The sequence below is a fragment of the Sceloporus occidentalis genome, unplaced genomic scaffold (genome assembly GCF_023333645.1).
Source record: "Sceloporus occidentalis isolate IW3139 unplaced genomic scaffold, rSceOcc1.0.p SCAF_20, whole genome shotgun sequence".
Classification (NCBI taxonomy): Eukaryota; Metazoa; Chordata; class Lepidosauria; order Squamata; family Phrynosomatidae; genus Sceloporus; species Sceloporus occidentalis.
Window position 1 is genome coordinate 414557 of NW_028317000.1, and position 16056 is coordinate 430612.

The 16056-nt window shown below is 40.9% G+C and overlaps 1 protein-coding gene across 9 annotated transcripts in view; it reads left to right on the forward strand.

Moving 5' to 3' along the window:
• Positions 1-16056, forward strand: part of LOC149301690 (receptor-type tyrosine-protein phosphatase U) — a 332194-nt gene that overhangs the window by 119836 nt on the left and 196302 nt on the right. For all 9 annotated transcript variants that reach the window (XM_089483669.1, XM_089483670.1, XM_089483671.1 and 6 more), the window contains exon 2: positions 2762-2890. In XM_089483669.1, coding sequence (XP_089339795.1) covers positions 2762-2890 — 129 coding nt within the window. The remainder of the gene's footprint in view (positions 1-2761; positions 2891-16056) is intronic.

Here is a 16056-nt window from a genome sequence, read left to right on the forward strand (position 1 = left end):
GTAAACTGATTTCAGTTGTCTTCTTCACTCTGTCTTCTTCATAAACTATGCCAAGCTATGTCGCCCTTCCCTTTCCTTGTGTGACAGTTTCTGTTTTAGCTTGGCAAATTTGAATCCGGTCATTGCAAAAAGAACAACACACAATCTCAACATCTCATTGGCAAGACAGCTTTACCTTCACTAGTGTGTGAAAATTAACACCCTCTTGCACCCATGGGGTTTTATTTGCAATAATGCCGTAAAGCACTGATGTTTGGAAGCATGAACTTCAAAAGAAATTTCCCATTCCATTACTTCACTTAATAAATAATAATAATAATAACATTTATTTGTATCCCGCCCCTCTGAGAACAATCGGGGCGGCTAACAAAGTTAAAAATACAGCACATATAAAATCCCTGGTGCCCTCCCCTCCTTAAAAAAGTATTAAATCCTATGCAGAATTAAGTCAAACATGTAAATTCTCACACTTTGCCACGATTAGGTGGCAAATTTCTGGGCTTGTACAGAAAGCAATTAAAGGGGACTGAGAAATCCACAATTAGTGTGTTTAGCAAAGCATGACGAATAATCGAATAATTGACTAATCGTCACATCACTAAGTACAAGCAGTAAACATGAGTGTGACACTTGTGCAGGGTGGTGGTGGTGACCCAATCTAATGGCTGGACATTTTCATACATAAAGGATGAAAAAAAATACATTTTTGTTTTTCTCCATGGTGTGTGTGTGTGTGTGTGTGTGTACATTTGAAATTCCTTCATGCACTGGGGTGGCAAAGGAGAAAAAGGGATTGAATGGGGAAGCATCCACTGAGAGTGGATCCAATGGATTGACAGGCAATTGATAAGGGTTCTTGGTTGATACATGCTGGGAATGAAGAAAGAAGCAGGTCTACCAGCAGAAATGTGTGGCCAGTTGTACCAGTGTTGTTTTAAAGTGCTTTGTGTGTGGGGTGCCTGTAGACCAGAAAAATGCAAGGTGAGGCTGATTGTTTTTGTCACTGCAGACCTGCCCAGAGTCAAGAAACTTCTGATGGAGCCAATTAAGATAGACATTAAGATGTTGAGACAGATAAAAGTGACACATCTAAACAATTTTCTTTATTATCATTACGAACTTTTCTTCTCTAAAAGTAAAGCAGGTCACCATTTCAGAAAGGGAAGGAATCTGGTCCCTCAACGAAAAACTAATAATGTGCCCAATAGGCTTGCTAGATTATAGACACAAATCCTTGGATAAAGCCACACCAAGACAAAAAGGTATAAGGGAGATTTTCAGGCACATTGACACCACCACATGTCCTCATTAGGGAATGTGTAACATCCTTCAGTTGTAGGGTAGTTCACAGATTGGAACTGTAGAATTGTTATAACTTTTCTCTGTTTGAATTTTGTCATCTTAATTAGATAATGGAGGTAAGATGTTTGAATAGATGCTTGAATGAGTGCTTTTCAAAAAATGTCAGAATGAACGAAAAATATTTTTTCTTCTGTACTAGAGGGCTAGACTAGGTCTAATGGGGTTAAGGTACAGAAATGCAGATTTTAATTGAATCATAAAGTCAAAGACTTTCTGAATCTACCCCACCCCTTGCAACTTTATACTTAAGGAGCTGCAAGAACATGCTAAAAACTTGTTTATAGAGGCATTGTTCTCACTGTTCATTTTGATGTGCTGATTATTGGAATGTTATTTAATAATTCTGTAGTCTTAAAACATATTTAATCATTTACAAAAATTATTAATTAAGATTGTATAATTGTGTGTGTGTGTGTGTGTGTGTGTAACATACTTAATTTGAACTGCTTGGAGTTGCATGATATCAAGCACAATACCAGGCAGATAGATAGATAGATAGATAGATAGATAGATAGATAGATAGATCCCAGCAGATGACAGTGTAGCACCCCTCATAGGTGCCTTTCCAGGATTAAAAATCTCTAATGGAGGATAGTTTTCCATTTTCCTAAGCAGTATGTTCCACTGTTGAAGAACTTGAATCATCAGTCTTCCTGCTGGAGATGCTCTAGTTTTGTATTTCCTACATTAAACAGATTGTTGTTGTTGTTGTTGTTGTTGTTGTTATTTGTATCCCATTTCCCCCCCAAAATTGGGACTCAAAGTGGCTTACAGTCTAAAAGCACAGTATAATTAAAAACTTACAAAAGTGACAATTAAAATGGAATTAAACTATTACAATATTAAAACAGATCATTTGTTTAAAAACAGAATACAATGAAAAACCATACACTTTAAACCAGTACAGCTTCCCAGGATGTTCTTTAAAAACGTCCTGTTTTAAAAACCTGTTTGAACAAAAAGGTCTTAGCCTGCCAGCGGAAGGACAACAAAGAGGGGGACATTCTAGCATCTCTGGGAAGGGAGTTCCAGAATCGAGGGGGAGCCACCAAGAAGGCCCTCTCTCATGTCCCCACCAAACCTGCTTGAGATGGTGATGGGACTGAGAGAAGCACCTCTCCTGATGATTTCAGAGCCTGGGCTGGTTCATACAAGGAGATACAATCTGCCAAATAGATGATTGGTCTACTTGATGCCTAAGTTGCTCTTTAAACTTACGAGGCTATAATTCTTGGAAATTTGAAGTCTAGGAGAAAATTCAGAAACTGGCAAAATTCCTGTTGGGAGTATCCCATATACTGTTTGTTATTCTTTATATATCTTGTTTTGTTTGATTATGTGTCTTTACAGACAAAGCTTTTATCTTTCATACTGATGTCTCTTTACTGATTTCCCACAGCTGGCTGTACATTTGAGGAAGATGGGGATTTCAGTCATTGTGAATACACCCAAAGTGTTGAGGATGAGTTTGATTGGGAGCTGATCCGGAGCTACCTCATTCCTCAGCTGACCTCTGATCTTCCTCATGGTGAGTTTGAACAACAAAGAGTCACCTTTGTTGTGTAGACTGAGAAATGTATTTGTGGCATAATGATCAGTCAGAGTGTGGCCCTATTGTCGTGCACAGTGAGATGGTCATCTCAGGTAACAGATGCTGGGTGGGCATCAGCAAGGTGTTAGAGGAAGGAGATGTGTATTACTTGGCTTACTCTGTGCCCTATAACCTTGGCTGCAGCTTTTGAGTGTTGTGGAAGATTCTCTGCCATCAAAAAGTCCAGTTGGCATCTCTCTCTGGCTTTGCTTCGTGAACAAAAATTCAGGAAGGACTCATCCCACGCTTTCTACAAGCGCGCTGATGACTAAAAAGGCCAATCCGGGATAAACAAGTCCGGTTGCAGAAAACACAGTGGAAAGTCTCCTTGGGTGATGTTTCTGGGTCATGGTTCTTTCTGCGTTGTCATTTCTCTTTGAGACTCGTTTGGCGTGAGCTTTCAAAGAAGGCTGCAGCATCGTGGATAGTGCGTCTCCATGCCTCCTGATGCAAGGCCAGGGCGGACCATTGTTGGTGGTTGATTTGGCCAAGCCTGAGATCTTGTTTCAGGGAGCCCTTGTATCTCTTCTTTGGGACGCCCCTCTTACGCTGACCCATGGTGAGTTCACCATATCACCCTGTATAAGAAAAAAGGAGAAAAATCTGATTGCTCAAACTATTGAGGTATAACAGTTGGCATAGGGTATAGAAAAAGGAGGTGCCATCTTGTTTGCTGCCTCAGGCAGTGAAATATCTTAGACCAACTTTGGCTGCACTTCATTTATTGTTGAAGTGGTCACCTTAAGTGAGCGGATATGCATGCCCAAAAAGAAAGAGGAAGGAAAAGAAATAGTTTATAAAGTGAGCTCAAAACCCCAGTGAATTGTGATGCACATGGTAAAATGAATATCACAGTACTAAGCAAATAAACCCAGATCTAATTAAAGGAATAAAAGATCCAGCCAAGGCAGCTGTGACTTGGGATGAACAAATCTGTCCTGTTCTTCCTTTCACAATTTTTTGTTAAATTACACATTTTCCCATCCATTTATGAAAAAAATTGTAAGTGTTGGTTAGTTGTTATATTAAAAGAGACCTAGCAAACTTCTTATTCACCTCTAGATTGTGACTCATGTAGCCTTAGCAAGGAATACTCAGCAAGATCAATCCTGAATTTTGTATGCTAACTCCCCAACTATGCAGAAATAGTTCTTAAGTAAATGTTTTTTGACCTTTGCTTGGCTGTTCTGTATGGGAGATTTCTATATGTACTGTTTGGTGCTTTAACACCAAATCCAGATAAGTATCATCTATCACGCTAGTATGATTTCATTGGATTTGAGCCACATTACATTTTCATAGAATCTTAGAGTTGGAAGTGACCACAAAGGGCATCTACACCAACATCCTGCCACTCAGGAATACCCAGCTAAAGCACTCTTGAAAGATGCCCATCAAACCTCTGTTTAAAGACCTCCTAAGATGGAGAATCCACCACCTCTGAGGCAAACTATCTCTGGGTTTTTTTTAAAGTTCTTACAGTCAAGAAATTTTTCCTAAGATTTAGGTGGAATCTCTTTTATATTAATTTGAATCTAATAGATTGTGTTCTAGTTTCTGGAGCAGAAGAAAACAAGCTTGCACCATCCTCAATATGACATCCCTTCAAACATTTAGAGCACATTATCCCAGGTGAGGTCTCCCCAAAGCAGAATAGAGTTGTACTATTACTTCCTTCCATCTAGACAGTATACTTCTGTTGATGCAGCCTAGTATCATATTGCCTTTGTTAGCTGGTGCATCACACTGTTGACTCATTTTCTGATTTTGGTTTACTAAGACTTCAGGATCTCTGTCAGGCCCGTAGCTTGGCTGGGGCAACCAGGGCACTGCCCCGAGGCCCCCAGCCAAAGGGCCCCCCAACCGGCAGTGCGACAAGATGGCACCCGCAGTGCTTGGTAAGACTCGGGAGCGTGCAAACACTACGCCCTACCGACCCCTACTTTCTGCCCCAGGGCCCCTAAAGGCCTAGCTGTGGGCCTGATCTCTGTACTGTTGTTGAGCCAGAAGGCACTCATCCTATATCTGTCCCTTTATTTCTTTTCCCTTTTCTTGTTTCGCCCAAGTGTTTCTTTTTCTTGTTTTGCCTTAAATTTCTCTCTTTTGAAATTCATTTTGTTAGATTTGATCCAAGTCTCTAATCTGTTAAGGTTATTTTGAATTTGAACCTGTACTCTGGAGCTACGTCTCCTAACTTGGTGTCGTCTGCAAATTTGATAAATATGCCCTCTATATCATCATTCAGGGCACTGATAAGGATGCTGAATAGCACTGGGCCAGGTCAGAACCCTGTAGCACCCCACTGGCCACTTCTCTCCAGGATGAAAACAATCTATTTTTGAGTACCCTTTGGGTCTGGTCAGTGAACCAATTACAAATCCACTTAACAATTGCATTGTTTAGCCCACATTTTACCATTTTTTGGTAAGAATATGATGGGGGACTTTGTCAAATTAAGTTAAAGTTCTGCAAGTGACACGAAGATAAGAGAGATTAGTGATGAATAGGGAGGAGGAGCTGGCAGTCATGCACAATGCAATGTGAATTGTTTGGTAAACTCAGTGTGTTCCAACAATACATGCATTAAGGTCACCAAACATCAAGGATATACATCTAAGAATCACAATTGCTGTGTAATTTCCTGAGGAATTTTAATGTAAAAATCAGAGTCTCTCATGAAAGAAACTAATGGGTGGAAAATTTAGGGCAGAAAAATGAAATGAAATGCACAGATATAGGATGGGCAACATCTGGCTGAATGAAACTACACATGAAAGGGATCTGGGAGTCCAAGTAGATCACAAGTTGAACATGAGTCAACAGTGCGATGTGGCAGCTAAAAAGGCCAATGCGATTTTAGGCTGCATCAATAGTAGTGCCTAGATCAAGGAAAGTAATAGTCCCACTATATTCTGCTCTGGTCAGGCCCCACCTGGAATATTGTGTCCAGTTCTGGGCACCACAATTTAAAAAGGATGTGGAGAAACTGGAGCATGTCCAAAGGAGAGCGATTAAAATGGTGAAGGGTCTGGAAACCATGTCCCACAAGGAACGACTTAGGGAGCTGGGCATGTTTAGCCTGGAGAAGAGACTGTTAAGATGTGATATGATAGCCCTGTTTAAATATTTGAAAGGATGTCACATTGAGGAGGGAGCAAGCTTGTTTTCTGCTGCTCCAGAGAACAGGACCCGAAACAATGGATGCAAGCTACAGGAAAAGAGATTCCACCTCAACATTAGGAGGAACTTCCTGACAGTAAGGTCTGTTCGACAGTGGAACAAACTCCTTCCTCGGAGTTAGTTGAGTCTCCTTCTTTGGAGGTCTTTAAACAGAGGCTGGATGGCCATCTGTCTGGGATGCCTTGATTGTGATTTCCTGCATGGCAGAGGGTTGGACTGGATGGCCCTTGTGGTCTCTTCCAACTCTATGATTCTATGATTCTAATGGTCTTCAGAATTTGGCCTTCATGGAGGAGTTTTATTCAAATGGCCAAATAATTATACTCCTCATGTTGCAGTCAGTTTCTTCTCTATATGGAAGACCATTTCTGCTCCAGATGGGTTGTATTTGTACCAGAGCTCTGAAGAATCAGAGGAGAGAGACCTGCTAATTGCTGACTGATTCCAGGACAAGATCAACCTGAAGGAAGAGGCAAGTGAAGAGACCACCAAAAAACATGAGCAGAGCTAGGAAAACAACCCAAAATGCTTAGAGTGACAAACTGAGGTGCTGAAGAAGAGCACAGAAGTGGCCAAGAAGGTTCCTCTTCTCTGAATGGAAATCAGAAGAGTGAGAGGAAGAGAGAAAAAGTTTGGAAAAACTGAACACTGCATCTAATAGACAGAATGCTACTAAACTGTGTACAGATAACATCCAAACAAAATGAGATGAGACCCATCGGGGAGATACATAAAGTGAGTGTGTGGCTGAGCCTGAGCTATAATGTTTTGCAATGAAATAAAGATTAATTGGGTTCATCAGCAGATGCCTAGGGCACACACAGAATGTTATCCCAATAGCAGGGCAGAGAAGAGTTGGAGAAGTGGAGACATTGGCATCAAATGCTGATAAGCTCAAAGGCTGCCAAGAGCACAAGAATAACAATAGTAAAGATTCACTTTGAAGCAAAAGCAGCGCTTCTAGGAACGATCGGCTACAGCCTGGACAGCTGCCAGCTGTAAGGCAGTCTGAGCATCCCCAGTGAGAGGACTAAAGATTAACTGTTGCAACAGCTAAAAAGCAAGCCTAAGAAAAATGAGCGCATACAAATACATGTAGCTTAAGCCTCCGTTAGAAAAAATGGGTTCTTTAAAAAAAGTAATGAAAATCCTACTGGGAAAAAAATGCAAGTGGAAGAAATAATATAAGAGGCAGGTCAGCATGGTTTGAGGGTTAGACTACAACTGTGGAGATCAGGGTTTGATTCCCCTCTTGGCCATGGAAACTTGCTGGTGACCTCGGGCATGTTACACCCTCTCAGTCTCAGAAAACCCGTGACAGGTTCTCCTTAGGATCACATAAGCCAGAAATGACTTGAAGGCACATAGCAGCAGCAGCAACAACAACAACGCACACACACATATATATGCACACCATGATGAGGAGAAATCACATTGATCATATAAGGCACTGTCATGATGGAAAGGAACAGTCAAATAGTAAATAGTAAATCAATTTTTGTGAATGTGTAAAAGGTGCAGATAGAAATATGTCAGCACAATGGATAACACTGATATGCAAGAAATGACATAGCTGGAGTCTGTACAAATATGTTCTGCATCTGAAATGAAAGTGGTAAAGAGTTCTCCCTGTAAAAATGATATATGTGATAAGACGTAGTATTCAGATCTAAGTACACCCCCAGTTTTAACCCCCAGTTTGAAGCATGTGAAATCCATTGAGACATCTTTAAATCACACTGTCAGGGTCCACCACTATTTGTTATCCCCCACTATTTATTTAGTTTTTCTTTGTCAGAGGGTATTAGAGAAAAATATCTTGTGTGGTTGATATCTTTTAAAAACAATTTGTCAGTCTGCCCAAAAAAATTAGAATTTTTGCTTTTTAATAAAGATTATACTATTACTAGAATAGCTGTATTTTTTAAATGACATTAGCTAAAGGCTGTGCAATTTATTATGAGACATTTCCCCAAGTATGAAGCTTTACTGTTTTCAAGGCTTCATTTGTATATTTTGTATATCTTATTGGTAGGTTTAGTTGTATTAGAAATTGTGTTTGAAATATTATGTTATATTTTACATTTTTACATTTTAATTTTGTTATTTAACATTTGTATCAGCTCTTTGTTTTATATTGTGATAACCTACAGTTTTAAGAATTGAAAATTTGAACTAGACACTGTTGCATGAAAGAGGCCCCTTGAGTGATTAGTTGTTGGACAATGGATAACAAAAAAGGATATTAAATGAGGAACAGCTTGTCTCTTCTCTTAATGACCCCAAAGAGTAAGAAGAAAATCTGTGGCTTCATGAGATTCCAGCCATTTGGTTATAGAAAAATGGTCTATAGTGAACTGAGTATACTGATGCCTTAAAGATTGTTAAAGGGTTTAGAAAGGAATGGAATTATTTATGAATTGCTGGTGTGTGTAGGTACAGAATGCTATTGAAGAACAGCAGCTGTCTACTGGCTCTGATCTAAGGTACACCAGGCCAAAAACAAATGGCTATTTCAAGTAAAGAAGCCAATAAAATAAAATAAAATAAAATGAAATAAATCTTCAGATACTCCTACATTGGGGGCTGGGGGTCGACCTCTTACACAAGAACCACACCAGAAAAAAAGTCCATAACAGGAGCGTCAAGATAAAAACTAAGCTGTTGTCTTCTATGTGACCAAGATGACAGGAGATACCAGGCTTACATGGGCACTGTGTGTCCATTAGAATGTCAGAGGTCTGCCTGTAATCTAGGAAAGAAACAGCCTTGATACCAAGGAAAGGAGATGATGAAAATGGTTCATAAGGGAACCTTATGGACTGATCTTCCAAAAGCAACAAGAAATCCTTAGACCCTGAGAAAATATCTGTCTTTGATAGCCAGGATAGTACAAGGTCCAAAGTGGGCTATGTGTTAAAGGTGTCCTCAAAGTACTTAGCACAGACCGACAAGTTTGCTTTATTTTGAAAGTCTCTACTTGCTTCTTTTTCTTTTCAACTTGGATCTGGGATTTCAGAGGTGGCTTCTACTGAAGCCCCAAGGGGGAGTTCTCCATTGTTCTGCAAAGATAACTCAGCCAGTCTCTGGACTTACCCAGCTGGAGACTGGTTGAATTTACAGGCCTCCTGACCAAGCAGTAACAGTGCTGTATAGCAAGCACACTTGCTTCTGACTCAGGCTGACCAAGAGTGGCAGCTTAAAACAAGGTAGAAGATGCATTGCCTGTGGTCTGCCTTAACACAGGGGAGATAATTGTGTGGCCCTTCAATGAGCCCTAAGCTGCAGTTTAAAAATGGCATAACATACACTATTTTCAGAAGAAAATACCCTTCAGGGTTGCGCTGATACTGAGACAGAAAAAATCACTTATTCTCATGGCCAAGTGCACTAGTGTGTCCTACTAGGAGATATAAATGGCCCTCTGATCCTCAGTGCTTTCCAATCTCAGGCCTTAAAGGACTAGTGCCTTGACCTGGACTGTGTTTGTTGATGCTGTTTACTTGGACATTGCTGAACTCTGTTTGGGACAGAAGGTTTATATTTACTAATAAGTGATGAACTGTAAGCTCCTCTGTGACTGGGCTTGTTCATTAGCTTCTGGCTATCAGTTGCAGAGCAATCAGCCTTTGGCTGGTTGCCTGGATTGTGTTTGGTTCAGATCCTATCATATTTGAACCTTTTTTGTGCTCTTCATATAATGTAAGGCAAGTATGGGAACTGTGTTCCCATCATTCATCACCATTGGCTATGCTGGTTAGACCTGGTGGATGTTGCAGTCAGACATCACCTGGAGGACCATACATCTGCTTTCCTAATGTATAGTCATGGTTACTGAAGGAGAAGAGTCAAGAGAGCAACCTAATTCACACTGTAGCCAGTGTAGATATTATTTAGGCACCCAGTTCACACAAAGCTGATCAAACACACAGGAGAGAATCCCCCCCCCCCCCGATTTTGAACATTGTGTGATTGCTTTTGTATACAAAGCCATGATCATGTTCAACTATAATGTATTTGAGAAATGTTCCATTGTGATTTTTCCATAATGCTGAGAAGAAAAATGTAAACCTTGGAGAGGACCTTGTGTCACTGAAGCACATATAGGTTTCTAGTAAGCATCTTGTAGGATTTTTTCTCTGGCATTTCAGTGCCAGAAGTGAAGGACAAAGTGGCGCCTGCCTCATCTAAGAACAGCAATCAGATGGACAGTCAGTTTAGACCTTACTTTAACAGTGATGATGGGATGGCATCCTTCACCACAATTGAGGGCAGCAATTTGGAGCTGCAGGGTGGGCTGCCTTGAACACATTAGCTCTTTCTTCCAACAAAGGGGATTGGCTAGGAGATTGTTGCTGCTCTATGCCACCTACGATCTGCTCAATGGGGCAGTTTGCTCAGTGCAGGAAAGGGAGACTGTCCTGTGCTTCCTGTTTGGATAGCTGGATTGGGCTGAATATCCTATTAGAGAGCCCTGGTGGTGCAGTGGTTAAATGCCGGTACAGCAGCTGCAGCGTTGTGAGTTCAAGCCCAGAGATCCAGGGCTGACTCGGTCTTCCATTCTTTCGTAGACCAGTAAAATGAGTACCCAGCTTGTTGGAGCCAATTGGTTTGCATAGTTTTTTGTGGGTTTTTTCGGGCTATGTGGCCATGTTCTAGAAGACTTTATTCCTGATGTTTCACCAGCATCTGTGGCTGGCATCTTCAGATGCCGGCCATGAAAACCTTCGACTTCAGATTGGCTTACAGATTGTAAACCACTTATAGAGCACTATTAAACAGTATAGAAATGTAAATGCTATTGCTATTCTTAGTGTAGACAACCCCCAGGTTTTGTGCTGCTAGAGCAACCAGTAGAACTCTGTGGTATGTTATATAGGTTTTGTGTGATAATCCTTACTTCCCGCCTTTTGATTTGTTTGCTGTGGGTGGACATGGAAGTTTGGAGGACATTACTGCAGCCTTATCACTTCTCTTCAGTCTGTCCCAGTTGTTAGGTAGAGGTATAATATTTCACATGGGCTCACTCAGGAGTGCTTTGCATTGGAGAATCATGGTCTTAGATTAAAATGAGTTTTAATGGCTGTCTGCCAGTTTCGGAGAGCATTGAATTTATTTGAAGAGAGGTTGGCTGTTGGCCATCATTCCTCTGTCTTCCTTTCCCATATTGTTTTCCTTCTGTTCTTTCAGTTTATGTTTCAGTTTCTCCTTCATTTGATAAAGATAATTTGTCTTTTTGACTTTAAAGTCCTCCTTACTTTCTCAACTCACCCCATTCTTAATTTTAAAGGGATGAATTATGGGAGGCTATATTTTCATAGGTGAACAAGTATTATTAAGAGCACTTGATTCTGTAAGCCAGAAGCATTTAATGGGAAACAGAGGGATAAATAGAAAATGAAAATGCAAGTTCAGGCCTGAGTTAAATGAGATGCAGTGTTGCGGTTTACTTAGAATCATAGAATCATAGAGTTGGAAGAGACTGCAAGGGCCATCCAGTCCAACCCCCTGCCATGCAGGAAATCCAAATCAAAGCATCCCTTAACCGTCTCTTCTCCAGGCTAAACATCCTCAGCTCCCGAACTCGTTCCTCGTAGGGCATTGCTTCCAGACCCCTTCACCATTTTAGTCGCTCTCCTTTGGACATGCTTCAGTTTCTCCACATCCTTTTTAAATTGTGGTGCCCAGAACTGGACGCCATATTCCAGGTGGGGCCTGACCAAAGCAGAATATAGTGGCACTATGACTTCCCTTGATCTAGACACTATACTTTTATTGATGCAGCCTAAAATTGCATTGGCCTTTTTGGCTGCTGCGTTGAACAGACTCATGTTCAACTTGTGGACTACTTGGACTCCCAGATCCCTTTCATATGTAGTTTTATTCAGCCAGGTGTCGCCCATCCTTTATCTGTTCATTTCATTTTTCCGCCTTAAGTGCAGTACCTTACATTTCTCCGTGTTGAATTTCATTTTGTTAGCTTTGGCCCAGCTTTCTAGTCTGTTCAGGTCATCTTGAATTTTGATCCTATCCTCTGGGGTATTAGCTCCTCCCCCTAGTTTGGTGTCATCTGCAAATTTGATAAGTATGCCCCCAATTTTGTCCTCCAAGTCATTGATAAAGATGTTGAATAGCACTGGGCCCAGGACAGAGCCCTGTGGGACCCCACTGGACACTTCTCTCCAGGATGAAAAGGAGCCATTGTTGAGCACCCTTTGGCTTCGGTCAGTCAACCAATTACATATCCATGTAACAGTTGCCTTGTCTAGCCCACATTTTACAAGCTGGTTTGCAAGAATGTCATGGGGAACTTTGTCAAAGGCCTTACTGAAATCAAGATATACTATATCCACAGCATTCCCTTCATCTACCAAGCTGGTAATTTTATCAAAGAAAGAGATTAGATTTGTCTGGCATGATTTGTTTCTCTGAAACCCATGTTGACTTTTTGTGATTATGGCATTGCCTTCTAGATGTTCACAGACTCTCTGTTTAATGATCTGCTCTAGAATCTTTCCTAGAACTGATGTCAGACTAACTGGACGATAATTGTTGGGATCCTCTTTTTTCCCCTTTTTGAAGATGGGGACAACGTTTGCCCTTCACCAGTCTGCTGGGACTTCTCCTGTTCTCCCTTTTGAGAAAGTCCCATCCGTCTTGAACTCCCTTATCTTTTAGTATTCCTGACCATGGGATCACCCCCAGAATTTCTCTAAATTTACGAAAATCCGTTCTCCTAAAATCTAGAAGACATGTCTGACTATGCCTGGCTTCTCCTTTTCACTGTATAACAAACTCCAGGAGAACATGGTCACTTCCACCTAAGGATCCTACCCCTTGCACTCCATTAACTAGGCCATCCCTGTTGGTTAGGATCAGATTCAAAATAGCTGGCCCCCTTGTTGCCTCTTCCACCTTTTGGACATTGAAACTGTCTCCAAGGCAAGTGAGGAATTTGCTAGACCTTGAGGATTTGGCTGAGTTCGAATTCCAGCAAATATCAGGATAGCTGAAGTCACCCATCACTACTACATCTCTCCTTTCTGAGTGTATGGTCATCTGTTCTAGAAAGGCATCATCCAATTCCTCTGTCTGACTTGGGGGTCTGTGGTAGACTCCCACAATAACATCCTTGTTGTTTCCCTGCCCTTTAATTTTTATCCAGATGCTCTCCACCTGGCTTCCAGGATTGATGTCCTGGATCTCTTCACTGGTGTAAATGTCCCTGACATGTAAGGCTATTCCTCCACCTTTCCTGTTTGGCCTATTTCTCCTGAATAGGTTATACCCCTATACATTCCAATCATGAGACTCATCCCACCAGGTTTCAGTGAGGCCAATTATATCATATTTACTTTGTTGCACTAGGATTTTGAGTTCATCTTGCTTATTTCCAATGCTCTGTGCATTAGTGTAGAGACACTGAAGACCATGTGTTCCCTTTACTTGCTGCCTGTGCAAGTTTTTTTGCCTCCCACTTTTGGGTCCTTGCACTGTTTGCCTTGTTCCCTCTATGACAGTTTGACTATTTTCTCCAGCCTTTTTGCCTTCCAGAATACTGTTACTACCAACATACAAAAGATCTTGGGAAATAACATAGTCTTTAGACCTGAACTATTTTTATTAAACATGACTGATTTTGAAAATAAGATTGAAAGAAAATATAAAACCCTACTTAATTACAGTATATAGTTACAGCTACAAGAGTAATTTATGCTAAATATTAAGAAAAAGGAGACTCCAGATATCTTAGAAAGACTGGAAAAGGTGATGGACTTCACTGAATTAGCGAAACTGACTAATCTTGTTGAAGGCAATAGCATAAATTATTTCTTAGAACTTGAAAACCTTTTATGGATTATGTTAAAGGTTTAAGAAGAGACATAGTAATATCGAGATTTAATTTGTCATTATTAAAAGTTTTTTTTAGAAGAAAATAGGAGAAATGGAATGGAGAGGATAATTCTTTTTAAAGAGGAGTAGTATCATGATATTATGTAAGAATCTCAATACAGGTGAACGGGAAGTCTTATAATACATTTGAGTGGTGGGATTTGGGTTGTTAAGGCTCACACTTCTGCTATATTGTCTTAACAAGACTACATGTGAAAGGGATCTGGGAGTCCAAGTAGACCACAAGGTGAACATGAGTCAACAGTGTGATATGACAGCTAAAAAGGCCAATGTGATTCTAGGCTGCATCAATAGAAGTATAGTGTCTAGAGCAAGGAAAGTAATAGCGCCACTCTATTCTGCTTTGGTCAGGCCTCACCTGGAATACTGGACATCCTATATCTATGCATTTAATTTTTTGCTGCCTAAGTGAAGTACTTTACATTTCCCCTTGTTGAAATTCATTTTGTTAGTTTTGGCTCAGCTTCCTAATCTATTCAAGTCATTTTCAATTTTGATCCTCTCCTCTGGGGTATTAGCTATTTCTCCTAATTTGGTGTCATCTGCAAATTTGATAAAAAGGTAAAAGGTAAAAGTAGTCTCTTGACATGAATGTCTAGTTGTAACTGACAGTAGGGGTTCAGCGTTGTCTGAAGACAAATCTGGTGGTCATGTGGCCATCATGACAGCAGCAAATGCTGTTAGCTTCCTGCCAAAGTGGTATCTATTTATCTACTTGAATTTGCATGCTTTTGAACTACTAGGTTGGCAGAAGCTGGGACTAGTGACAGGAGCTCACCCCAGCCGCACCTGGGCCTCGAACTACCCACTTTCTTATGTCCCACTTGTCAGAATTGGCACCTTAATCACTAAGCCACCACATCTCTAAATTTCATAAGCATACCTTCTATTGTTCTTTGGATTCTGCTCATGAGATCCATAATAGTCATGTTGAGTTGGATATGGTGTCATAGTGCTTGGGGCTGGTGAAGTGTTCACCTTGCAGCTGAGCATTTCAGAGATCAGGCGAACTGTGAAGCCTTTTCACCATACGCCTGGCCTGTGTGCGATTCCTCCCTCCTTCCATCACAGAGGCACCAGAAAAGGGAAGGCATCTGCTGTGGGGAACAAGGAATGTGAGTTGAACAGGAGATATCGAACCTGCCTCAAGGCAAACCAATCTCCCCCACTCCCTCAGCCCTTGCTTGGAATTTCCTTCAATAAAACAGAGAAGGAAGAAGAAGATGAGGGCGTGGAGGAATAGTGGGTGCTGCTTCCTTTTGAAAATGAAACTGTTCATCCTCAAAGAAGTAGCATGCTAGCCTGTTGCAGTGTAAAGAAAAAGGAGGTGGAAAATGGAATCTAGTAGCCTCTTTAAATCTAATTGGGTTATATTTTAGCATGAGCTTGAAGATTATGCCCTACTAGAGAGGCAGAAGAGGTAGAAATTGAAATAGCGTGTGCTGAATTTCAGGGGGGAAATTGATCACACACCCAGACAGGACATGTCGGAACCAGAGCAAAACCAAACACCGTTGGAGAATTTGGCCTAGGATCAAGAGACAGAGCAGGAGAGTGATCGATTCACTTTTGTGCAGTGCAAACACATTCTTCAGGCAACTAAAATAATCTGCAGTGACACCACTTTAACCGTCAATGCTCAATGCTATGGAATTCTGGGATTTGTAGTTTTTTTGAGGCACCAGAGCATAGCACAACAAACTACCGGTCCCAGAATTCCATAGCACTGAGCCTTGGAAGTTAAAGTGATGTCAAGCCGGATTATTTCTGCAGTTCAGATGCGGGACATACATAAAGACTGAATTCCTCAGACATCCTTACTTCCAGATACTTTGTGCCTGTGAAAAATATTGTAGAAGACTGTGAATAAGTTTTCTCCTAACTCGGTGGATTTTCTTTTTACAGAGCTGTTTCCTAATGGTGTTAAAATATTTTTTTTTAATCACAGGTTTGTAGAAGCATTGTAGCTTGTTCACTCATGTGAGGATTTCCACTTTTAAGACAACAGC